Source organism: Salvelinus alpinus, chromosome 18, assembly GCF_045679555.1.
Source record: "Salvelinus alpinus chromosome 18, SLU_Salpinus.1, whole genome shotgun sequence".
Classification (NCBI taxonomy): domain Eukaryota; kingdom Metazoa; phylum Chordata; class Actinopteri; order Salmoniformes; family Salmonidae; genus Salvelinus; species Salvelinus alpinus.
In genome coordinates, this window is record NC_092103.1 from 34,539,429 (window position 1) to 34,566,192 (window position 26,764).

General features: G+C 44.8%; 1 protein-coding gene across 9 annotated transcripts; it reads left to right on the top strand.

Annotated features, from left to right (window-relative positions):
- The first annotated feature begins 640 nt into the window (after nt 1-640).
- ark2n (arkadia (rnf111) N-terminal like PKA signaling regulator 2n) lies at nt 641-26,337 on the top strand. 9 transcript variants are annotated; one of them, XM_071351127.1, is made up of 6 exons: nt 9,125-9,377; nt 10,473-10,545; nt 11,310-12,185; nt 22,501-22,692; nt 23,248-23,359; nt 23,718-26,337. In XM_071351127.1, the coding sequence occupies exons 3-6, from the start codon at nt 11,375-11,377 to the stop codon at nt 23,914-23,916; spliced, it is 1,314 nt and encodes a 437-aa protein (XP_071207228.1). In that variant the 5' UTR covers nt 9,125-9,377; nt 10,473-10,545; nt 11,310-11,374; the 3' UTR covers nt 23,917-26,337. The 9 variants fall into 9 exon arrangements, with proteins under 9 accessions (XP_071207230.1, XP_071207233.1, XP_071207234.1 ...); XM_071351130.1 differs by having other exon boundaries at nt 10,473-10,489; XM_071351126.1 differs by having other exon boundaries at nt 10,490-10,545.
- Nucleotides 26,338-26,764: the final 427 nt, after the last annotated feature.

The window sequence follows — 26,764 nt, forward strand, 5'->3', positions numbered from 1 at the left end:
TTCATAAAGATAGTGAGAAATGCCTCTTGCATGTGTGTAGATCTTTGTTTTGGTCGCACTGTGTGATGCGCTGGCCTGGTAGCACATCACACAGTCCGACCAAAACAAAGACCTACCACAGGAGGTTGTTGGCACCTTAATTGGGGAGGATGGGGTTCATTGTAATTGCTGGAGCAGAGTTGGTGGAATGGTATCAAATACACACACATGGTGTCCATGTGTTTAATGCAATGCCATTTGCTCACTTCTATCCATGATGTGCTGTCCTCCCCTCAGCAGCTTTCTGTGAGATCTACACACATGCAAAAGGCATATTCTCTGGTTGTTGGAGAACCATATGAAACTGAACACAGACATAAGATACTTTTTCTGCCCTCCATTCGGAAAAATACGTTTATTTGCAAGAACAGCTTAGTTGAAAAATTACTTTTGACCCTTTCTACTAGCCAAGGTCTAACGTCTACTATGGTAGAATTTATATATCGCCGTTTTAATGTAAAGCCAAGATTGTGTGCACCTACAACAAGTAGTACTGATTATGTTATGTTTCACTATATTGGATCACTCCAATATATTGGTATCACTCCGCAGCGGAAGGATACATCCGAGGTTAGGATTTACAGATTTACTCCCAGGTACACCTGAGTCACGGCTGGGGTCTGCCCCCATATATAGACCCCAATGGCCGCGACACACGTTCTCTTTCATTTTCTTGGCGGAGATACAATCTTCGGCTAAATCATTCGCAAGGAGATAACTGCAAAAATATAATTTGAAAATGAGGTACAGACTTTCTGAAGTTCGCTTGGTAAGTCACTGGTAAGTGTAATATCTTGCGTGGAAGTATACTCACTGGCTGTTTGCAGCCTGGAGCAGTTGGCCACATGGCCAGCCCCTCTTGAGTGCTCCACCTGTTGCGCGTGGTTGATCTGTATCTTCCGCCCGTGGTTTGTCATACTTGTGTTTCGTTAGCGTTACACTACGACTCCGTGTGCATCCATTAGTATGGTGGCTCTTGCGGCCACAAACTGTAATTTACCTTACACAACTTGCCGACTGGCTTGTTCTATGTGTGTGTTGTGAATTGCTTTAACATGCTGCCCTGTGGGGTTTTTTCTTGTTCTTTCCCCTGCAGAGTGTAAGAGTATTGTGGTGGGCTTTACACTACGTTGAGACATTAACTTTGGAGTTCCTTAAATTAATGGAGTTACTCCATCATATGGTGCTGTTTTTACTGCTTGGATATTAAACCGGTTAGGTAATATTGCAGCTGGTGTAAAACAAATAAATCAAATCCATTACCTGGTTGCTGTTTTTTAGTCTGCCTGCTTTTCCCATGCGGGTCTAACCCATTTTTTTGCAGAGGTACTGGGTAATTGTCCCTCACCGGGTTCCTATTCCTTCAATCGGGTCACGACATAAACTCTTCCAGGGCATCGGACACCTGCTCCGTGGCATTGTTGGCTTGGCTGAGCTTATGGCTTTTCTTTGTGACAGGTGTGAGGGAGGCTTCCCCCTGGGGATCCGCATACCTGGTGTATGCACTGCCTGAGTTTGAGCCACCATAGAGGGTGGTGGAGCGCCCTACTGGATGCCTGTTTGTGTGGTGTTCTCAGAACACCTGTGCCTGGCGGGATTGGAGGCCATGTGCGAGTGGGTCGGCCAGGTTCGGGCTCAGGCTGGGGACGAGCTCCCTCACTAAGGAGTGGTGCGCCAGCAAGCTGTTAGTCCCTCTACTGGGCCCAGTACCCCTCCCAGGAAGTGTGGCCAGAGCCAACGCAGGCGGAGCCCATCTGCTGCCAGTCCTGGACGGGGGCAGGAGACGGACCACTCGGACCACCTTGAGCAGAGGGCGCATGCCCTGAGTCAGGAGGTTGATAGCTTCGATGGCGATGACAGCTGTTCCTTATTGGCCAGTGATAGGCTGTTCCTGGGGGATGAAACTGGCACCACAGTGAGCAGGGCTACCAGGCTGACAGGCCATCAGAAGCCAGCAGCAGGGCTTCACCACCCCCCAGGAGCCTACTCACTCGGGTAGCCACTGCACTGGACATCAAAACTGGTGGACGATGATGATTCTCCATCTGTCCCCATCTCTGCTGAGTCTGCGAGGCCTTGCAGGAGAGCTGGGCCTCTGCCAGGTAGCACTTCCAACTCACAGCAGAGACTGGACCATGGAGTTATGTTGCGGGCGCAGAGTCAATCGGCTTCTGGGAGTTCCCTACCATGGACACCATGATAGCTGCCATGGTCCTCCTGGACCGGGAGATTATAGGGCGGAACATGCGACTAAAGCCGGGACCCCCCAGAGTCTTTGATGTGGACTTGAAAACCACATATGGGTCCCTCTGCTCTCTTGGCCACCTTACCAACGCGACCATGCTGCTGCAGGCCTACCTGCAGACTCTGTTGCCCCGGCTACAGGAGGGCACAGAGGAGCTCCTTCAGGAAGCGATGGAGGTGTCTCGCCTGCTTTCCCTGCTCCAGAGGGATGTGGCCCGGGCCAACGGATGGGCCATGGCACTGGTGGTTACCTCCCAGCACCATCTCTGTCTGGCCCAATCCCGTCTGCCAGCTGCTGTCCAGAGCACATTTGCCACTCTCCCTATCACCCCAGGGCTGATGTTTGGCCCAGGAGTTGATGACTTTCTGGAGCAGACCGATAAGGTTCGTAGGGACCGTTAGACCCTGAGACAGTTCATGCCCCCTCAGGTTCCGGGTCCAAGGCAGACGAACCGTTGCCACCCACCTGCACCCGAACAACAGTGTGGTCCCTCTCCTGCCCCATCGCCTCGTGCTGAGGGACGACAGCGGGGAGGGGCACAGCGTGTGCGGTGGAGCAACAACCTGTCAACCGTCACCGCCTTAGAGACGTGCCTGGGGGACCCAGGCGCTTGGGGCGCCAGATGAGAGGCGGGCCCCGGCAGGACCCCTGACCCACTTTTCACCGGCCTCAGCCGCTTCTCCCGGTCTCAAAGAACAAAGTGGGAGGAGGGTGTGGAGTCCCCCTGGGTGTTGTCCACAATGCTCGAGGGGTACCGACTCCAATTCCGGTGCCGGCCCTCATCCTTCAGGGGTTTTTGGGTCACCACGGTGGCCTACCCCCTGAAGAGAACCCTGCGACTGGAGATCTCCTCACTCCTGGACAAGGGTGCCATCTGCAGGATCGAGACATCAGAAAGGCTAGATGGGTTCTACTCCACTTATTTTGTGGTCCCAAAAAGAGACGGAGGGTTTTGACCAATTCTGGACCTCCGCAACCTCGATGGGTACTAGAAGGTACTGAGGTTCCACATGCTGTCCCCAGCCCGCGTGTTGCAAGCCGTGTCCAGGAACCAGTGGTTTGTGACGCTGGACCTGAGGGATACGTACTTCCATGTTCCTGTTCACCCAGCTCATTGGCAGTACCTCCGATTCGCTTCCCTTTGGCCTCTCCTTGGCACCCCACACTTTCACAAAGTGCATGGACACTGTCCTGGCACCTCTCACATCCTGAGGATTGTTGATCCTCAATTACCTGAACAATTGGCTGATTTTTGCCCCAACCAGGACCCAGGTCCTGTCAGACAGAGACATGCTCCTGACCCACATTGGTGGACTGGGTATTTACTGTAATGACAAAGTCATCTGACGCCCACCCAGAGGGTGGCCTTTATTGGCATGGAACTGGACTCAGTCCTCATGTGAGCTCACCAGAAGGGTTTAGGCGATCTTATCTTGCCTCGACCACTTTCGGCAGGGGCGGGTCATATCTGCCCTGACAACGCCTGTTGGGCTTGCTGACGGCGGCCTCGTTGCTGATTCCCCTGGGCCTGCTCCATCTCCAGCCTCTTCAACGGTGGTTCAACTCCCTCATAGCTGCACCCGAAGCACCACCGTCACCAACAGCTGTGGATGACCGCACAGTGCCTCGGGGCATTGTTGAGGTGGCGCTGTCGCTCCTTTCTCTCAGATGGGGTGGATATGCTGAGGATGTTCCGCTGGGAGCTGGTCAGCACAGACGCCTCCCAGAGCGGCTGGGGGGTGAGCAAGGGTAGGTCGGCCAGCGGCTGTTGGCCATCCCCTTGGAGCGGCAGTCAAATCAATACACTAGAGTTCTGAGCTGTACTGCTGACTCTGGTCTTTCCTTCCACATCTGAAGGGAAGACCTGTCCTGGTGAGAATGGACAACACCACAGTGGTGGCTTACATCAACCATCAGGGTCGACTGAGGTCCCACCGCCATCATCTTATGGCACGGGAGCTCCTTCTCTGGGCTCATCTCTACGGGCAGCACACGTACCTGGCATCTTGAATGTGGCAGCGGATATGCTCTCGAGGGACAGCCCGCCACCTTGGACCTGGAGCTTACAACCCCAGGTGGTGCAGCACCTGTGGGATAAGTTCGGGAGGGCGCAGCTGGACCTGTTTGCTTGGACAATGCACACTGCCCCATGTGGTACTCCATGTCGGAGCCACCAGGGCCTCTGGGCTTGGATGTTCTGGCTCAGGGATGGAGCTTCACACATTCCCCCCTTTTCCCCTGATCCAGACTGTGCTGGACAGGATGAGGATGGCGGAGCATTGTCTGCTGCTGGTGGCCCCATACTGGCCCAGACGACCTTGGTTCAGCCTTATCCTGTCTCTGTTGTCTGGGACACCTTGGCAACTGCCCCTGAGACCTGACCTGTCTCAGGCCGGGGAAACTCTGTGGCATCCGAGACTGCACCGCCTCAGTCTATGGGCTTGGCTGCTGAACGACACCTGCCATGTGGGGTGGATGGTCAGACCAGTGGGGCGACATCCCTTGGTCTCCAGGTTTATGAAGGGGGTTTGTCCCCTGCTTCCACCTAGGACCCACTCAATGGCGATCTGGATGTGGTCTTGGCAGCTTTGGCAAAGCTGCTTTTTGAACCGCTGGAGTCTGCCTCCCTGAAACGCCTCTCTATGAAGGTGGCTTTCTTGGTAGCGATTACTTCCATGAAGAGGGTGGGTGAGCTCCAGGCTCTTTCGGTAAATTCTGAGTGCTGCCGGATGGACCCCTGGTGGGAGGAAAATATCTCTCCGCCCAAACCCTTCATTCCTCCCGAAGGTTCTGTCAGACAGGCATGTGAACATCCCTTTTATCCTGTCTGCTTACGACTCCCCCCCCCCCCCCAGCAGTGTTGGAGTCTGGGCCTTCCTCCGGCATGCTGTGCCCTGTGCGGGCACTGGCTGCCTATGTGGAGCGGACACGGTCAGTGAGAACAACAGACCAGCTCTTTATCTGCTATGGTGAGAGAGTCCTGGTGGCTGGGATATCAAAGCGGAGGCTCTCTCACTGGATCATGGACACGAATACGACAGCATACTGCCTGGCTGGCAGGCCAGTGCTGGGGTCTGTGGTGGCACATTCAACATGAGGTGTGGCTGCGTCCTGGGCTCTACTGAGAGGAGTGCCCCTCGCTGATATCTGTACTGCGGCCAGCTGGGCTTCCTCTTGTGCCTTTGCTAGGTACTATCGGGTAAATGTGGCACCTCCCTCTGCGGTTGATCGCCTCCCCTTCCGGGGACTGTGCCGGGACCCTCCCTTCTACATTGACGGCCCCTGCATCTCGGTTCCGCACTGGGACTTCGCCGCTGTCTGGCCAGTTCCCTCAAGCACCGACTAAATCTGGTACAGGTATACCAATATATTGGAGTGATCCAATATAGTGAAACATAACGAAGGTTACGTACTGTAACCACGGTTATGTGAGCTATGTGGATCACTCCAATCTTCTACGGTGCTAGAGGCGCCTCAAAAATGATGTAGAGAACATGTGTAGCGGCCATCGGGTCTATATATATATATATATATATGAGGCAGACCCCAGCCGTGACACAGGTCTACACTGGAGTTAATCCTCACCTCGGATGTATCCCTCTGCTGCGGAGTGATACCAATATATTGGAGCGATCCATATAGCTCACATAACCATGGTTACATACTTAACCTTCGTTTATTTATTTCACCTTTATTTAACCAGGTAGGCCAGCTGAGAACAAGTTCTCATTTACAACTGCGACCTGGCCAAGATAAAGCAAAGCAGTGCGACAAAAACAACAACACAGAGTTACACATAAACAAACGTACAGTCAATAACACAATAGAAAAATCTATGTACAGTGTGTGCAAATGTAGAAGAGTAGGGAGGTAAGGCAATAAATGGGCCATAGAGGCGAAATAATTACAATTTAGCATTAACACTGGAGTAATAGATGTGCAGATAATGATGTGCAAGTAGAGATACTGGGGTTCAAAAGAGCAAGAGGATAAATAACAATATGGGGATGAGGTAGTTGGGTGCATTATTTACAGATTGGCTGTGTACAGTAATTGGTAAACTGCTCTGACAGCTGATGCTTAAAGTTAGAGAGGGAGAATAAGTCTCCAGCTTCAGTGATTTTTGCAATTCGTTCCAGTCATTGGCAGCAGAGAACTGGAAGGAAAGGCGGCCAAAGTAAGTGTTGGCTTTGGGGATGACAAGTGCAATATACCTGCTGGAGCGCGTTCTACGGGTGGGTGTTGCTATGGTGACCAGTGAGTTGAGATAAGGTGGGGCTTTACCCAGCAAAGACTTTTATAGATGACCTGGGGCCTGTGGGTTTGGTGACTAATATGTAGTGAAGACCAGCCAACAAGAGCATACAGGTCGCAGTGTTGGGTAGTATATGGGGCTTTGGTGATAAAACGGGTGGAACTGTGATAGACTACATCCTGTTTGCTGGGTAGAGTGTTGAAGGCCATTTTGTAAATGACATCGCCGAAGTCAAGGATCGGTAGGATAGTCAGTTTTACAAGGGTATGTTTGGTGGCATGAGTGAAGGAGGCTTTGTTGCGAAATAGGAAGCCGATTCTAGATTTAATTTTGGATTGGAGATGCTTAATGTGAGTCTGGAAGGAGAGTTTATAGTCTAACCAGACACCTAGGTATTTGTAGTTGTCCACATATTCTAAGTCAGAACCGCCCAGATTAGTGATGCTAGTCGGGCGGGCGGGTGTGGGCAGCAATCGGTTGAAGAGCATGCACTTAGTTTTACTAGCAGTTGGAGGCCACGGAAGGAGTGTTGTCTGGGATTGAAGCTCGTTTTGGGGGTTTGTTAGCACAGTGTCCAAAGAAGGGCCAGATGTATACAGAATGGTGTCCTCTGCGTAGAGGTGGATCAGAGAATCACCAGCAGCAAGAGTGACATCATTGATGTATACAGAGAAGAGACAGCCTGAGAATTGAACCCTGTGGCTCCCCCATAGAGACTGCCAGAGGTCCGGACAACAGGCCCTCCGATTCGACACACTGAACTCTGTCTGGGAAGTAGTTGGTGAACCAGGCAAGGCAGTCATTTAAGAAACCAAGGCTATTGAGTCTGCCGATTTTTAAAATGCGGTGATTGACCAGAGTTGAAAGCCTTGGTCAGGTCGATGAAGACGGCTGCACAGTACTGTCTTTTATCAATGGCGGTTATGATATCATTTAGGACCTTGAGCGTGGCTGAGGTGCACCCATGACCAGCTCGGAAACCAGATTGCATAGTGGAGACGGTACGGTGGGATTTGAAATGGTCGGTGATCTGTTTGTTAACTTGGCTTTCGAAGATTTTAGAAAGGCAGGGAGGGATGGATATAGGTCTATAACAGTTTGGGTCTAGAGTGTCTCCCCCTTTGAAGAGGGGGTTGACCGTGACAGCTTTTTAATATTTGGGGATTTCAGACAATACAAACGAGAGGTTGAATAGGCTAGTAATAGGGGTTGCAACAATTTCTGCGGATCATTTTAGAAAGAGAGGGTCCAGATTGTCTAGCCCAGCTGATTTGTAGGGATCCAGATTTTGCAGCTCATTCAGAACATCAGCTGTCTGGATTTGGGTGAAGGAGAAGCGGTGGGCAAGTTACTTCAGGGGGTGCTGAGATGTTGGTAGGGGTAGCCAGTTGTAAAGCATGGCCAGCCGTAGAAAAATGCTTATTGAAATGATCGATTATCGTAGATTTATTGGTGGCGACAGTGTTTCCTATTCTCAGTGCAGTGGGCAGCTGGGAGGAGGTGCTCTTATTCTCCATGGACTTTACAGTGTCCCAAAACTTTTTGAAATTAGTGCTACAGGATGCAAATTTCTGTTAGGAAAGCTAAGGCTAGCTTTTTCAAACTGACTGAGTGTATTTGTTTCCGCATATCGCGGGGGCTATTCGATGCTAATGCAGAACGCCACAAGATGTTTTTGTGCTGGTCAAGGGCAGTCAAGTTTGGGGTGAACCAAGGGCTATATCTGTTCTTAGCTCTACATTTTTTGAACGGGACATGCTTATTTAAGAAGGTGAGGAAAGTACTTTTAAAGAGCAACCAGGCATCCTCTACTGACGAGATCAATATCCTTCCAGGATACCTGGGCCAGGTCGATTAGAAAGGCCTGCTCGCTGAAGTGTTTTAGGGAGCGTTTGACAGTGATGAGGGGTGGTCGTTTGACCGCGGCGGACCAATTACGCACACAGGCAATGAGGCAGTGATCGCTGAGATCCTGGTTGAAGACAGCAGAGGTGTATTTAGAGGGCAAGTTAGTCAGGATGATTTCTATGAGGGTGCCCGTGGTTACTGATTTAGGGTTGTACCTGGTAGGTTCCTTGATAATTTGTGTTAGATTGAGGGCATCTAGCTTAGATTGTAGGATGGCCGGGGTGTTAAGTATGTCCCAGTTTAGGTCACCTAACAGTACGAACTCTGAAGATAAATGGGAGCAATCAATTCACATATTGTGTCCAGGTCACAGCTGGGGGCTGAAGGGGGTCTATAACAAGCTGCAACTGTGAGAGACTTGTTTCTGGAAAGGTGGATTTTTAAAAATAGAAGTATAATTTTTGGGGCACAGACCTGGATAGCTTGCAGAGTTCTGTCATACTATCTCTGCAGTAGATTGCAACTGCGCCCCCTTTGGCAGTTCTATCTTGTCGGAAATGTTAATAAAAACTAGCTCTAATAATGACACACGTGATTTTCAAGTCGGAGCTTTAGAAAGATGCCTGCGTTTCCGACTTGGAATTCGGAGTGACCGTTAAACGATTTTTACCAGTCGAAGCTCGTTTTTTTTTTTTTCGAGTTCCTAGTTGTCATAAACGCGGCATACCTCTCCCTAGACTCACGGAGGCGCTAATTATTTTTCTATGTCACTCACGCATGGAAGTGACGCACATATTTGTATGTGAACAACGGCTGATGGGGACATTTTGAAATAAGTAGCTAGCTGGTATTCGTTAGTGGACCAAGGTTCACTTTGCAAGCCAAATTTACTTTATTAGTTGTATATCTCGCATGCGTGATACGTTCAAATTAATGAAGATGTCACATTAGTCGCACACTGAAGAAACAAGCGTATAACCTAATACACAAGTAAGTTGCTAGTTTAGCTACCAAATTAGCTACCCCGTCAGTGCGAACTGGCTGGCTAGCTGCTGGGCTACGTTAAAATGGAATCGTCGTTAGCATACGTCGCTTCCATTTTAGGTAGCTAACTAGCTGCCTATCAAGTTCGTGCTAGCGGTATCACAAATGCATGCATGGATGGTGGACTATGTTTAGAAATCCCCCTAGCAACTCCAAGTCGTTTTAAGGGAAACTTGCTTAGCAAACTAGCTAACGTCGTTAGTCATAGCTAGCTCGATAGCCAACGAAGCCCTCACCATAGTTTGCCTTAATATTTTCCCTGTTAGCTAGCTACCTAGCTAGACGGGTAAGCTACCATCAAGCTAGATAGCTAACGCTAAGGATGAAGGAAGCCAGCTTCCGCGATGCTAGTTTGTTTTATGTTTAGCGTAGTTGACGTTAGCTTCTATGTTTTGCTTGCTAGCCAGCCAATTGATAGTGGCGTTTAATTGTTTGTTAGTTATGTTGTCGAGCTAGCAATCCAGGTAGCTACGTAGGTCAACATTTCGTGTTTTTGTGGTAAAACGGTCAGTTATGTTATTCATACTTGATAGATGAGGCTCTGTCTGAACTTGCTCTTTTCCTGGGCTACTGGAAGGTGTGGCGCAAAGATCCCCGGACTTGAGTTTCGTTGTTGCCCACACAGTGGTGTTATGACACCATTCTAAATAGCCACATAACTACTGTTATAATGCCGCGTTCAAAACAACTGGGGTACTCTGAAATATCCGACTTCAGTGCATTGAAAATAACTGTGAATTCGGACAAAAACGAGCTCCAACTGGGAACTTTTTGAACGGTCATGCAACTCGGAAATCCAAGTCGGAAACTCGGGCATCTTTCTAGAGCTCCGACCTGAATATCTCTGACATGATTAGACTGTTCCCCCCAAGTTCCCAGTTGTCTTGAAAGCACCATAGCACAACTTTGGGTAATATATTCAACGACGGTCTACTAGCTGGGCCACATCTATCTAACGTTTAGGTGTATTTTGGTGGAATGCTGTGAATTTGAGCAATGAAGAGTTCATGATACAGTTTGAAAGAAGCTTACTATTTGTAGGTGTCTTCTCCCTACAGGTATGTGACCAACATTCCACACAATGGTAACATACGTTTGGAACCAGCAGATATTTGTAAGCTGACCACATGTGGGGGTTCAAAGTTAAACCAGTAGAACAGATGTTGCCAGAATCTAGGTGATAACCTTATGTGAGAATGCTACCAAATACCCATGTTACCCTTTTGATTCATTATTGTTTTTTGGGCGGCAGATAACCTAGCGGTTAAGAGCTTTGGTCCAGTAACCGAAAGGTTGCTGGATCAAATCCCACTATGTGAAAAATCGGTCTGTCCCTGTGAGCAAACTTAACCCTAATAGCTCATGTAAGTCACTCTGCACAAGAATGTATGCTAAATGACTAAAATGTAAACACACCCCACTACAGCTGTAAATGCAGCCAGATTAATTAGTGCTAATTTGCCTTTTGGTACTGTTGTAGGCTGCTGGTATTTAATTCAAAAGTTTTCAGTGGTTCCCATCTCCTCTCCTCATGTACCTCAAAGGTACACATTTTTATTGTTGACTCTGTCAAACATGCCTGATTCAACGTGTCAACTAATCATCAGGCCCTCAATAAGTTGAATCAGGTATGTTTGTTTAGGGATACAAGACAAATAAGTGCCTGTTGGGGGTACTTGAGGACCGGAGTTGGGAAACACCGAGTTACACCTTTCATAAATCGGTCTGTTGTATTGCGTCATTTTAAAGATCCTGCAAGGGGATGATTAATTTCTAATGTGTTCAGTCTTAAAGATATATCAATATTATAGTGGGTGCAAGAGTAGGTCTTTTTGAACCAAAGTTAAATCTCTGTGATATCGTATGTTGTTGTTCCAGGTGAGTTCCTGTCCTGGTCCACCTGTTTAAAACAGTCAGACCACGGGGCCCTACGCTCAACTAGCATGAAGATGGCAGACACTGAGAAGACAGAGGAGTTTGTGGATGCTGAGATCTTCTCAGAGTGCCCCGTGCAGGGGGGGTCAGCTGCTGCTGTCAGGGGGGAGCAGGAGGAGCCCCTTAAAACAGAGACCACCAGCTCTCCTCCAGGAGAAAAGGAGGGGGACAGCCCCCTGCAGACTGAGGGTGAACCCAGCCTTCTCTCCATGCCCTGCCTCATGATGGAGCTGAGAAGGAACTCCCCTGAGTCTCCGCACGCCTCCACCGGCAGCGACAAGCCCACCTCGGGCCGTGCCTACGAGAGCGACTCCTCCAACCCCTGCATGCTCTCGCCCTCCTCCAGCGGCCACCTGGCCGACTCGGACACACTCTCCTCTGGTGAGGAGGGATCCGCCTCACGTGCGACAGTGGAGGGGGGCTCCACAGAGCCCGGGGCCGACACCAGACTTGCAGCAGGGGGTCAAACATCTGCATCAAGTGGGCGAAAGTCCCGTCGTTCACGTTCTGAAAGCGAGATGTCCACCAACACAATGGCAGCCAAGAAAAACCGCTGCCAGCCCGCTGTGGTGGGTGGAGCAGGCGTCGAGAAGCAGACCAACGGCCGGCTGGCTAAAGTCAAAGGTCACCGGAGCCAAAAGCACAAGGAGCGTATTCGGCTGCTTAGGCAGAAGCGTGAGGCTGCGGCAAGGAAGAAATACAACCTGCTGCAGGACAGTAGTACGAGCGACAGCGACCTCACCTGTGACTCCAGCACCAGCTCCTCTGAAGACGACGACGAGACATCAGGCGGCAAGACAATCACCACAGACATCCCAGGTAACAATCACCACAGACATCCCAGGTAACAATCACCACAGACATCCCAGGTAACAATCACCACAGACATCCCAGGTAACAATCACCACAGACATCCCAGGTAACAATCACCACAGACATCCCAGGTAACAATCACCACAGACATCCCAGGTAACAATCACCACAGACATCCCAGGTAACAATCACCACAGACATCCCAGGTAACAATCACCACCAGACACATTTAACCGAACCCAACTCACATGGGGTAATATTCACCACACATACGGTGCATTCAGAAAATATTCAGACCCCTTCCCTTTTTCCACATATTGTTACGTTACAGCCTTATTCTAAAATGGATGGGGGAAAAAATATATATATATCCTCATCTATCTACACACAGTACCCCATAATGATAAAGCGAAAGGTTTTTTGAAGTGTTTGCAAATGTATTCAAAAATAAACAAGTACCTTATGTACATAAGTATTCAGACCATTTGCTATGAGACTCAAGATTGCGCTCAGGTGCATCCTGTTTCCATTGATCATCCTTAAGAGGTTTCTGCAACTTGATTGGAGTCCACCTGTGGTCAATTCAATTGATTGGACATGATTTGAAAAGGCACACATGTCTATATAAGGTCCCACAGTTGACAGTGCATGTCAGCAAAAACCAAGCCAAAAAGTCAAAGGAATTGTTTAAGCTCTAAGACAGGATTGTGTCGAGGCATAGATCTGGGGAAGTGTACCAAAAAATGTCTGCAGCATTGAAGGTCCCCAACAACAGTGGCCTCCGTCATTCTTAAATGTAAGAAGTTTGAAACCACCAAGACTTCAAAGATCTGGCCAAGCTGAACAATCGGGGGAGAAGGGCTTTGGTCAGGGAGGTGACGAAGAACCCGATGGTCACTGACAGAGCTCGAGTCACTCTGTGAGTGTGGGAGAACCTTCCAGAAGGACAACCATCTCTGCAGCACTCCGCCAATTAGGCCTTTACGGTAGAGTGGCCAGACAGAAGCTGTGAACAACAAGATTATCTGGTCTGATGAAACCAATATTGATCTCTTTGGTCTGAATGCCAAGCGTCACGTCTGGAGGAAATCTAGCACCATCCCTATGGTGAAGCGTGGTGGCAGCATCATGCTGTGGGAATGTATTTTTTTTTCACGGCAGAGACTTGGAGACTAGGCAGGATCGAGGGAAAGATGAACGGCGCAAAGTACAGAGAGATCCTTGAAGAAAACCTGACCCAGAGCGCTCAGGACCTCAGACTGGGGCAAATGTTTACCTTCCAACAGGACAACAACCCTACACACACAGCCAAGACAACACAGGAGGGGCTTCGTGACAAGTCTCTGAATGTCCTTGAGTGGCCCAACCAGGACCGGGACTTGAACCAGATCGAACATCTCTGGAGAGACCTGTTAATAGCTGTGCAGCAACGCTTCCCATCCAACTTCACAGAGCTTGAGAGGATCTGCAGAGAAGAATTGGAGAAATTCCTCAAATACAGGTGTGCCAAGCTGGTAGCATCATACCCAAGAAGACTCGATGCTGTAATCGCTGCCAAAGGTGCTTCAACAAAGCACTGACTAAAGGGTCTGAATACTTATGTGAGATTTCAGTTTTTATTCTTAATGCATTTTCAAACATAAAAAAATAAACTGTCTTTGCTTTGTCATTATGAGATATTGTGTGTAGATTGAGGGGGGTGCCAATTTTAATCAATTTTATAATAAGGCTGTAACATAACAAAATGTAGAAAAGGTAAAGGGGGCTGACTACTTTCCGGAGACACTGTATATCCCATGTTTAATGCATTTGGGTCTTTCTATAAATAATGGGGCCAATGTGTGACGTTGGGATAAACATTTCAAGATGGGTTGAAATAAAAAATAAGTTTTATGCAGTTCCACATGTGTACTTGGATGAATAGGCCAATTGCCGGTTAACTCTACATATATACTACAACAGGACTATACACCCTTAAAGCAGAACATTGGCAAGTCATATTCAAGGTCTTTCAGAGACTTTTTCAAGCCCTTTATTGTACTTTTCAAGGATCTGTGTTATACAATTGTATAATTTATATAATTGAACATATAGGGCATAATATAGAACTGTCAAACTAGGCCGTTACCACTTTAAGAATAATGAATTTTTTTAGGCATTGATATTAAAATTACATTCTAAAATGTGAGAATACTGTGGACTTGTCTGACAATTTATTTTTTTAAAGAAAGAAAGGTAAATAATTTAACCTTTATTTAACTAGGCAAATTAACTGGATGAATGCATGATTATTTTTCTGTGTCCTGTGGCCCGAAGCAGGCACACAATTAAGCCAGGCTGTTTTTGTCATGAGAAAGTGGCTAAAACCCCAGTTCCTTTTATAATGGAAGGATTTGTATGGAAAGCCAAGTTGATGCCAGCATTCGATCTTGTCGTCTTCATAATCACTGCATGTGGTTTTACCGCAACAGAGTAGCGCAACACCCATCAATTGAAATGGTTGGAAAGAAACAGAAGTGGCCACATCTCTCACGAAATGGATCCAAAAGGAAATCCCAGATAATTATCAGGAAGAAGGAGAACTTATAAATTGGCTACAATAATTTACAAGGACTTTTCAAGCACCAAATTCTAGTAAATGTCTGATTTTTCAAGGTAGGCATATTCCAGTACTTGAATATCTGTTCTTCAAGTTTAGGTAGGCTGCTTCAAGCCCATTGTATTGCTTAAAATTGCAGGTGTATCATGGAAACTAACATGTATTTGTCATGTTATTTCATTACCAGGTTATGTTGTGAAGATGCCTATTAGGCTATGTCATTTGTTGTCATTATATCCAGAATAATGAACAGGAATAGAGTTTGGTGTTGCACAATTGTCTATCCTATGCAATTGCAAACCGACTCGTCCAATCCAAGGCACAAAAACATACTCATTACTCTGACACTTTCTGTTAAATCTAATGAGACCATTCTCTAAATCTAGCAGACAACAGATTATCAACATCAATTCTCCATGGGATATTAGATCCAATGTAGATCCAGGCACACAACGGTCTTCATCAGCGTAAGGAATGAGAGACCCTAAATATTTTGGGTATTTCTTTTGCGGACACCTCTTTTTCCAGCACTTGGGCTGTTTCCTCACATGCGCTATCACAACAGCTGTTCATCATTTGACTGTCATTCAGAAAATTCCTTCCTGGATCAGATGTGTGAAAATATCACAGCATAGTTAAACAGCTTGACACCAAATGCGCATCCAACATGTATTATGCATAATTATTGAAGAACCACGTTAATGACTCTCGCTTTAGATTTTCAGTATCAAGGTAAGGTGACTCTTTCTTTTAAAAGCATTCGAGTTTGCAATCACATACATTTTTGGGAAATTCTTGTGCCCATGAACTGTTTTCACCCCATTACACAAGGAGACACAACATTTAAGTAGTTACATTGCAGTTCTGAAATCTCTATACAGAACAACTACAGGGTTCAATGTCTAATTGAACTAATTAATGAAAATATATGATATAAGGACAACTTACACTGCCATAAATGCAAGGACAGAAAAGTAATGTTTTGTCACATGATTTTTGGACAAATCCGTCAAGTTGCTAGTCATGAGAAAGGGATAAACAGTTTTTAAATCAACTCGTGAATTTTATGTAAAATGGCTACTGTATTTTCCCCCCTTAATGCAATGACATGAAGAAAAAAATGGCTTAACAGCTGTAACAAGTTTTCCAGCATAGGAAATCCTGGTACCCTAGTCTATAGAAAGACCCATGTACTACAGGGATTCCAAGTAACCCACATTTAGTGCACCATAAGGTAATAATCACAATTTACTACAGACATCACAGGTAATTTTGACAATTTCTCGTAAACAGTTGCCACAGACATCTCACATGAATCATTTCACATACGTTTACCAGAGATGTCGAGTAACCATAGCATCCCCGGCCAATGCAAACACACTGACGCTTCTGTTTATGAATGTTTGCTAATCTTCAATGGCTTCTAGCACAGGCATCACTGAATGTTAATTGTTTTAATAACTGTTCATTTGTCTCCATTCACCATGCATTTTGAAGGTTACAACCTATCATGTCTTCACCACGTAATCCACCCGTAGGAAATGTTATTTTTAAACTCTGTCATTGTTTGCATGTTGTGTGGAATGTAGATACCATTTACTGAGTTATAATTGGGTCATTGTTTTACTTCTACTTTTCCAGTCTGTGCTGCCATAGCGAGCTGTTTTTTACAACAGTATATGAAATCACTGTGTGGTAGTAACCTTGTGATAAACATACAGTAGGAGTATCTCAAAGCTGTGACATAAACATAGTAGTAAATGTGTCATTCACATCGAAGGCACCACTGTCCATTGTAATGTGATTGACTTCTTCCTGTCCTTGGTCAAAATAGAGATTGAGGATTAATGGAATGAGATGTCTCCATCCCCAGAGCCTTCCATTAATTCACCATACCTTTGCCACATAGCACCTTATCGTGCTGGTTCGGTTGAACTTCTGTTGAATTATTTGAATGTGGCCCTTTGAGATTCCCCTAGGCTCCAGTCCAGTGTCTTAGACTGTAGCTGTGCCTGTTTTCAGCGCAGTAGGTCTTGATGTAGTTTGTCAAGGCTCTGGATTACTGTTAAACAGATGCTTCAAGTGTAATAGGTTGTAATAGGCATCTGATTCACTGCTGTGTTTGGGAATGCGGTGTCCATTTTAGGATGTCGTCATTTCAAAATGCATAAATTAACCACAGCATCTTGTCGAAGTTAGCAAAAAAATCTATCATAGGATATATTTGACACACTTAAGATTAGTTATCTTGTGTTTTTGTGTTATTTGTACATTGTTTTATTGGTGGCCCTTGTGTTTGACTTCCCTGTGACTTGATTTCCTGATAATTGGAGGGAAAGATTTGATTTACATTAAGGATGTGTTGCTCAACTTCAATGAGTACAATGGATCAAATACAGTAAGACTTGTACTGCAGATCAAATGAAGATCTATATTGCTTTAAACTCATGACTTTATTGAGTTATTTCCTCTTTCTAAGACTTGGTATGTCAATGATGTTGCTATCTGGTTTGATAAAGTGGGTTTTGACGTTGCATCTTGGCATTGGGGTGACAACATTGATATTAGTTTGAGGTAGCGTTGTTCTAATTTAGACTGGGTTAAATCACTGCCATAACATGGAGATGGTGGTGCATTGCTCTGCCTGCACTCAAGCAGGGCTATTGTAGTATGTAAGATAATTTGTAGAGAACATGGCAATAGTCAGCTGTAACTGACATTTTCCCCCTTCGCTTTCCTTGATTACCACAACTGCATAACTCTTCTAGATGTGCGTAGGTAGACATATTTTATGTGAATCGCATTTTCAAATTGTTGCTAGTTCAAATAAGTTATGTCTAGCTTGTTTAAGTACATTTGATGTCAAAACCTTGGTGCTGTGTCTGTCTGGGTTATTTCTTACGCTGTAGGTGCGTACATAGTTAAAGTTTTCCTGGTTGTCTATCTTATCACAAACTATGCACGGTTAATCTTCAGTAAACACTTGCTACAATGAGTTACAGCAACTAAATCTCTTAACACCAATTTCTGTCTATGGTGGATCTATAGGACTCCATTTTATCAACCATTACTGCATTCCGTACACAGACCTGACTGCTACAACTGCATGAACGTAGTCCATCAGCATGAAAGTCGATCTGCACGTCAACGAAACTTGTCATTTTTCTATTTAAAAAAAATAAATAATTATAAATAAAACAAACAGTCCACCAGCGAACATGAAGTGCTACTGTGTTTCTTATGGCTTGGCCTCAATGTCTTTAAAGCTGCGGAGGGATCCGGAGTGAGCGCTCAGATGCAGGGCCTGCTGGACGGCGGTGGCTCGTGGGACAGGAACAGCATTGGCAGCGTGCTGGAGGAGGCCATGACTCGCTTCGCTGTGATGCAGCGGCAGACAGAAGAGCGCTTCCGCGTCTGGATGGAGAAGCTGACGCGCCTCGACTCGGATGACAGCGTCGACTCGTCCATCCACTCGAGCGACGCCCCCGGGCGGCACCATCGGCACCGCCACAGGGCGCCGCGCCCGTCCAGCTCCTTCCTGCCCTCCTCGGAGTCGCAGGAGACAATGGCGGCGTACATGTTGGCCCGGGAGAACGCCAACGTCACCATGAGCAGCTTGGCCCCTGACCCCCTCAACAACAACATCCTGCCTGATGTAGTGCCTGCTACCCAAAATGGAAATCTGGACGTTCCAGACCCCGGCCTCTTGAACGTTTAGATTCCCTTGTTGGACTTGTGGAGTGGTTTTAGTGCTGTATTTTCCAAATGGATAAAGTTCCACTACCATCACACATACGGTGATGACGGCAAATGTGCTTATCTAATTTCCACTTTCTTGGGGGGGGGGGGGGTTTTAATCACCAACCCTCCAATTCTACTGGAAGTCCCTAATATGTGTGTTACATAATTAACATGGTAAGCATGGCCTTGACTGTGACACTCAAGTCCTCCATGAGCTTTGTGGCTCATGGCAGCTGTGGGTGCTGAATCACTGTGAGATCTAAGTCTTTTGAATGCGTTTTTAAAAAATCTAAATGGTTCCTGGAGCCAATTTACTTTAACTGCAACTTATAGAAAAAAATTGCATCATTGACACGGACATTGCATATTTTATCGACCGACTGTCAAGTCAGGGCTCTCATTGTATCGCTTTCAGTATGCCTATTCCAAGAGTATACATGTTTACCAGCTAACATACTGTGTCAGTTCATACAATAACGTGCGTTACAGAACCCCAGACAGTCACTTGTGCAGGGGGCTGCTTCATGGCATGTGCCTTGTCATACGGAATGCTGGGAATAAGAACGTTGTCATTGTGCCATTTTACTTAAAGCCACATCCGCTGGGCACTGGGTTAGTAATTGATTTAAATACTTGTCAATGTTTTCACAGCCTTTTACTTTAGTGGCATAGCTTTACTAACAGTAAACATTCTAGAGAGAATTACATTCTTAACGCAATATATTCAGCCCCATACAATTCCTTGAAATTGGATGTCCAAATCAGAACATTGTTAAACTTTTATATGTAGGTAGAGAAGTATTTTTGTTTTTTTTTGACCTGAACTTCTGTTGTGGTAGCACTGAGACTGTGAAAGATTAGGCCTAACACTATGATGGCAGTGGAGAGACTTTTTTTTCGTGTGGATATCGTGGGTGTGGGATCTTTTGTGCTGAATAGGAGTAACACATCAAGAGCCTCATGTCTGTCCATATCCTTAAAATAGTTTTTCTGCCAATCTGGCCTGTGCTTAAAGCAAATTCGGCCTTTTTTATTATTTTTTAAATAGTAGTTGTATTGATGACTTTTATCAAACTGAAACCAGGTTTCACACTATCAATATATAGTTTGGGCTCCAGAAAAGTATAGCGCATGTTAATGATTACTGGTTTCTACATAGGCCTACATAACATACAGGTGACAATGCAGACTTTTCTAGTTCAGATCCTGTGATTGCTTGAGTCTGAATAACCTTCTCCAGGTAGTTATAAAAACAAGAATGACTTCTTCAAACACTACCTACACATCCAGGACATAGCTAAAGGAACATAGCTGGAAGCATATTCAATAGGGCCGTGGTCTTTTGGAGCATTGTAATTTGCACATGAAAATGTACTGCATATACAATATAGCTACACAGTTCTCAATTTCACACTGTTTAATCTGCATAAAGTTTTACTGTTTGCATGTGAACTTCCCTTCATGTATATGTGCAAATGTCAAAGAATATTTTTTGATTAGCCTGTGTGTGCAAGGTAAACCTTTGCTCGTATGCTCATGAATTGTAGTGAGTGACAACTTCCTTTTGGTTTTATGTTAACAGGACTTGGTCCAGCTCTCGTCTCCTGCCTTCAAATTCATGACGCACAGTTCATCTGACATATTTAGTTTGCCGCCTTGTCCTGTTTGGATCCCAGTACTGTAAATGGTCTTCCATTTGTTTACCACAGTATTGTATCATGTCAGCAGCTCACATAAAAGAGCCCGAATTTTTTTATTTTTATTTTTTTTTATTTTTTTTTTTTTATATACAAGTGCATAACATACCTTCATGGTCATTTTCCATTGGGGACCGGTATTAAAATCAAATTGTATTTGTCACATGCGCCGAGTACAACAGGTGTAGTAGCCCTTATAGTGAAATGTTTACTTGCAAGCTCTTTTCCAATGATGCAGAGTTAAATAAAGCTATACAACACACAAGCTTGTTTACCAAAGAGAGAATCTTGGTTTACAGTGAGCTCAAACTATTGGGACAGTGACACGTTTTCTTTTGGGGGGGGGGGGGGGACTCTGTACTCCAGCACTTTGGATTTACAGTGATACAATGACTGAGGTTAAGCTGCAGACTGTCGGCTTTAATTTGTGTGTTTTTATACATATTGGCTGAACTGTTTAGAAATTACAGCACTTTTTGTCATTTAATGTAGACATGTTTAGAAACTATTCTTATTTATAATAAAAGTGACTCCAAAATAACACAATACATTATTTACCATTTTCTATTGGGCACAAATTAATTTGAAACTCAAACAATCAGCAAATGCATCCAAGTTTGGATTGTCACAAGCTTAATGTAATTGTGTGCTAGGAATATGTGACCAAATACTAAACCTTTGACTACTTTAATACAAGTGAATTTTCCCAATACATTTGATCCCCTAAAGTTGGGGGACTATGTACAAAAAGGTGATGTGATTTTGTAAACGGTTCACCCGATACAGATGAAAATGCCCTCAAACTAAAGCTGACAGTCTGTACTTTAACCTGCATAGGCATAATTTCAAATCCAAAGTGCTGGAGTACAGAAGCAAAAACATGTCGCTGTCCCAATACATTTGGAGCTCCTTTTATCTTCACTAGTTATGAGGATCAGGAGTTGTTCCTAATCCTGACCAGCCTGGAAAAGGTTAGCAGTGTGGTTAAAGTTGGGGTTAAGGTTAGGTTTAAAATCAGATTTTTAAGAAGATCAATTTTAGAAATCTGTGTTTAGTCATTATGACTTTGTGGCTGTATTAGACTTGAGTGCCTGGCATCCACTGTAACACTGGTGCCCATTTTGCTCTTGACTTGACTCCCATACTGCACTGTCTGCGCGCTCAAAGTATGCTGTCTAGATCAGTTTCCCAAACCTGGTCCTGGGGCTCCCTCTGGGTGCAGGTTTTTGCCCTAGCACTACACAGCAAGGTTCCCAGGACCACGGTTGGGAAAACCTGGTCTAGATGACCCTCAGGCATGTGGCTTAGGCTATGTGTAACTGACTTCTCTTACAGGGTAGAACAGAGCAGACACTTGACCGACGCATGTCCCCCAATACTCTACCAGGGTTTTTCTACAACATAACTAAGTTAACCCTTTGTTACATTTTATCTTATTTTTTGGGAGCAGCTTTTTTGTTTTTGATAACTGGTCAAACTGCTGCTAAATTGTTTACTTGCTTTATTGCATACACATGATAATTACGTTTTGAGTTAAGTTTTGAACTGTATAAAGAACATTTCAGATTTTTAGTTGTTTGTAATGATTGCATCCGTTGGTAGTTATTTTTTTTGTGAATGGCTGTTATTTGAAAAGCATTAAAGGATACCTAAAATAAATTATGTAATCTGTTTATGAGTTAATTGCAGACTATATCAGTAGGTCATGCATAAAACACACAGAATAGGCTATAGTTGCACATCAGATGTGCCAATTACACATGTAACTGTGGGCACAGATACACATTCTATGAATTCTGAACATCTTCAGTTTGATGTCAGTCATCTTGACATTTTGAATAAGGCATCCAAGTTTGGATCCAAGCCTAGATATTGTATTCAAACATTTACAGTTGAGCAAAACAAAGCAGTTATGTAGGCATATTTGCTATATACTAATGCTTTATTACGAGGCAATTAGTTAAATTATTACTATTCAACCTAACTTGTTAATTGTCTGACAACAAATATATTTACAGCTGAAATGTTTTTTTTTCATTCATCATGCATGGCAGGTGGCATTTAGCAGTCGGGAATATCAAATAAGATATTGGAAGTTGTAGGGTGAGGGTATGTATGTCTCTGATCCACTCAGATACCAAGGCTGAAATCCTATCATGAGCTGCTATACTAGCAATGCAATTATTGTGCTAATGGAGGTAGCTGCTTTCTACTGTGAGCACTGAAGTTCGCTAACCTGAGAGACGAAGTGGTTTGAATAATGAAGTGTTTTCTGTTTCTACAGACGGGACTCCCGTAGTGTGCCACTATGATATTTCAGACACTGATTCTAACCAGGAGAACTTAAGTGTGACTGCGGAGCGAGTGCGCCGGACCACCGTGATAACACATGAAAGGCTAAAAACACACAGGGACCAGGATATGGCAGCAAACTCTGGGGCAGTAAGAGTACAGCATCTGTGCTCTCTCTCAGCAGGTCAGTTACAAACCCGGTGTAGCACACTGAAAATGTTTACTCTCTCTGGGAAGACTTACTGTATAATCCGCAAACAGTGACAGGCACAAGGAGATTGTTTAACAGGGATAATGTTGGTGCAACCAGTAGCCTAGGTACTAGGAACCAACATCTCAGAGATGAAAACATGGTGGAAGAGCAGTTGAATAAAACATACGTTTTGTACAGTGCTCCACGGTTGAAAAGGGGGATCTTAGGAGTTCGAAGCAGAAATGATACAGGCTGTCTACAGTACAGGTGTTTTCCTTTCAGGTGCTGCAAATGCGTTTTTTCTGTTTGCCTTTTATTTTTTGTCATAGAAATTCAGTTGGTCAATTGACATAGATGTAAATTTACATAGATATCTGCTGCAATGAAGAGTAAACCAGATATTTGTGTCCATCAAACTTCCAGAGGGGTGGATTGCATCATTTTTCAATGACTTTTGTTTTTGTTAATGTCTGTGTCTGTGAGGTGTACTGCTATTCTACATGTCCCTGTACGTTCTAAAATGTCTTATGTGTTGTTGTGTTGCAGGTCACATGGAGGCAGAGCTGGCCCACAGGGAACCCCCTCGACACAAGGGCCACATCAACATCCCCTCCTCAGACAGTGAGGTAGAAATAGTAGGAGTGCAAGAAAACACAAGGTGAGTTCAGAAAGCATAACTTGCAACACACGTCGAGGGCAGATTTGCCTGCACTACAACCACTACAAAACTGTAATCCTTATATGGTGTTGGTCTACAACATGTTACTTTAAGAGTTATGGTCATGCAGTCATGTTTTATTGCCGCAACAAAACGGTCAATATAGTTTTACTGTGTAACACCAACACCGTCAACAGCTCATAAAGGCAATGGCTGCTTGGGACTGTCATGGAACTGGTGCACTGCAATGAACAAACAGTTTTCGTTACTAAGTCGTCAGTATAATGTTGTTACCCTAATGTTTCTCTAACATTGCTCTAATGTCCTTGTTGTGTTATTGTGCCCTTTCTCTTAACAGATGTGCCCATCCTCGGGGCGGGGTAATTCAGAGCCTGTCCTCTGCCTGGAAGCCCAACTCACTGGAGCAGCTCAACAACAGCACGAGGCAATCCTCCCAGCTCTGGACTACCGTGTCCCCCCAGCCCAACTGGGTGTCCCCTCCGGAGGTAGTGGACCTCACTTTGGACGAGGACACCAGACATAAATACCTACTCTGAGCAACTTGTGCACTGAAGACTTCCTTACTCCCCTCCCCTCTCCTCCTCCTCCAGCCTCTCCCCACCACGGCAAAGGCCCTTCCGGAGTGGTACAGCCACCACCTGTGACTCATGGGCTGCGTCTCAAATGACACCCTATTCCCTATATAGCGCACTATTCTCTATACCTCATAGGGCTCTGGTCAAATGGAGTGAGCTATATAGGGAGTATGGTGTAATTAGAGATGCAGCCTCATGGACTTCCTCTGATGTTATTAACCTACTGTAGAACCTTCTATCAAAGCCATTTTAACAAAGATGATTCCCTGATCATGGATTTAAAATACATAATCAAGAGGGCAAGACACTAGTGCAGGTTGAACCATACAGAGGTGTTACAGTAAAACACATAGCAATATTCTCCCTGTCCTGGACCTCATTGATCCTGAGGACTGTTGTCCGTACATAGGTAGGCACTGTGTTCTGTCTGTCCGCTAGCTGTAACATAGGACTTGAAGCTGCTGCATGAGGGTAGGGCAGTATCAGTAGCTCAAATCTGCTGCACTACAGACTGGTGTCCTATTCTCCAGCTGACTGGATTGGGTTTACAGTCGATACTTAACGGCAGCTGGTACACTGTCTGCAGCATGATATGCCGGCATGTGACGGAGCTTTGGTGGCTTGACCTGACCTGCTCCGTACTCCAGTAGAGATGTCACTTAGGTATATGTTAAGATTTTAACACTGGCTCTACCCTCACTGGTCAAACTACATTGATTATGTTGTTTACCCTATTGTGCTTAAAGAAGGTGATTAGTAAAACAAATTATATATATAATTTGTACTATTGATAATTTTGCTGTCAATGATTGGAGCATATGTGTTTAAGATAGAAACTGAATCAAGTTCTAAGCTAGCTAGATCAACTCTTTTTTTTGTCTTATTCAAGGAAACCACAAAACTGGTCTGTTCAGTTTTCTTCTTTCTCCTCTCTGGGTAGCAAGTGGTCAGACACACAGTACTCAGGCAGTTGCTGCAGTCCTCTGGCAGCGCAGGCTATGTACGGTACTATTACTGTAAGACAGGTCAACTGTGTCTGTTGAGCCAAGCTGTTGCTATGGAGAACAGTCTGATAGTGTCCCAGTTGTCGTTCTGGTAGTCAGTGAATGTATGACCATGCAGGGCTGACTGGTTGCATTTATATGGATTGTGTGTATATCAGTGTGAATGAGATATCTCTCCTCCTAACCTCTCGGGACCCCCTTTTTACAACTGAGGAAATGTATCTTCCATTGAACATTGCAAAGCAAAGATGGCCTGAATGCCTTGGAATGTGCACTATTTTCTTTCAGAATCATGTATATTCTTTTATCTTAAAGCATGGCAGATTTTTGCTGCCTCTACAAAAAAAGATATTTTAATAATAGATGTGAATTTGCTACATAGATATTAAGAAGCAAAGTACAGGTGAGTTTGTGTCCATTTGGGGGCTTTATAGAGAGACCTATTTAATGTATGAATGGTTTTAACCCTGATTCCTCAGGACTCTCCCTGTGGTTCTTATGTTTATTGTACTCATGCAGTACTGCAGGCCTGGTTAGTTTTTACCAATGGTCCAATATGACACATCAGATCCAATTGAACTGCATGAACCTCCCTGGTCTCTCTCTCCCTCATGAGAGGGTTATATTGAAGCATTTAATTCACTCCTGCTGGTCACAGAAAGTGGAAAAGTCCTACTCGACACCAGGAACTGAACCAAAGTCTAATGGAACGTTTGTCAACGAAAGACTTAACCTTAGAGACTTGTGATATTTAAGCTTTTGACAACTTATTTTCCTTTGCACCTATAAAATTATTTTGAGCTCTGAATTTATTCTTGATGAGTTGAGTTCAACTTGAACGACATCACTCTCCTCGCAGAGCAAAACGCTGTATAAATTAGATGATGACGTCATAATTATATCAACATTTCAGTATCACTTTGACTCTTAACTGGCCAGTTTTCTCCACTGTATGCAGATAGCACTGAAAAATACGCTTTTATTCCAGACCTCTTGCATGCAGCACTTCTAAGCCCATTCTTGTCGTGTAGCTAGCTCTTCATTATGATTTCTGTTAAATGTCAGTAAAGTAAGACATTGCTCATGCCTTTAGGCTTAGTGGATTGCTTTCTGTATGAAACTAGGGCAGCGATGCTCAAGTAGGGTTGCACATACCATTTCTTTTTTTGTCAAGTAAAACATTGTTTCAACCCGTTCTCAGTAATTTAACTATTTTATTCTGTTTATTTTTGTTTATTTTACTGTCAGTATTTTAAATTAACAAGAAATTAGTGTTAATATTTTGTCGCGTCTGCAAGTCCCTAACTTCCTTGAAATGATATGTCTGTAGGACTAAAAGGAAACAATTTTAAAACTAAATAAATGGAGTATTATTTAAGTACTTTGTTGATTGATTTTTTTACCCAATTGGTTTGCTCCCTTATCACATTCACTTAACCCAGTTTGACTAGATAATTTGTTTGTTGGGGGAAAATTGATAAATGTCTTATTAGTGACTACCGATATTCATCCTAAAATGCTTGTATGCTGACCCATCTCTCTTTGACACTCATTTGTGCCGTACATGACAGGTGCCTGTGAGGACATGGCTTGTGAGCATGTCAATACCAATTTTGTGCATATGGAAAAGGTGTTAATCTATCAATGTACAACACGTGTGTAGAAGGGTATGCATGATCATGTGTGTGCGTGTCTGTAACCACGAGAAGCTATCGGGGTTGAGGTTCCGCTGATCACTCATTGTTCCTTTCTGGCCTTCGGCCAGGCTGTCTAGACAAATCCCTTTCTTCATGAACAATACGACC

Bases quoted from the DNA above. Each gene is read 5' to 3' on its own strand.
- ark2n (XM_071351129.1), top strand. From the start codon at position 11,375: ATGAAGATGGCAGACACTGAGAAGACAGAGGAGTTTGTGGATGCTGAG. The intron at 12,186-22,500 runs GTAACAATCACC...CTGTTTCTACAG, and splicing joins AATCACCACAGACATCCCAG to ACGGGACTCCCGTAGTGTGC. The intron at 22,693-23,247 runs GTCAGTTACAAA...GTTGTGTTGCAG, and splicing joins TCTGTGCTCTCTCTCAGCAG to GTCACATGGAGGCAGAGCTG.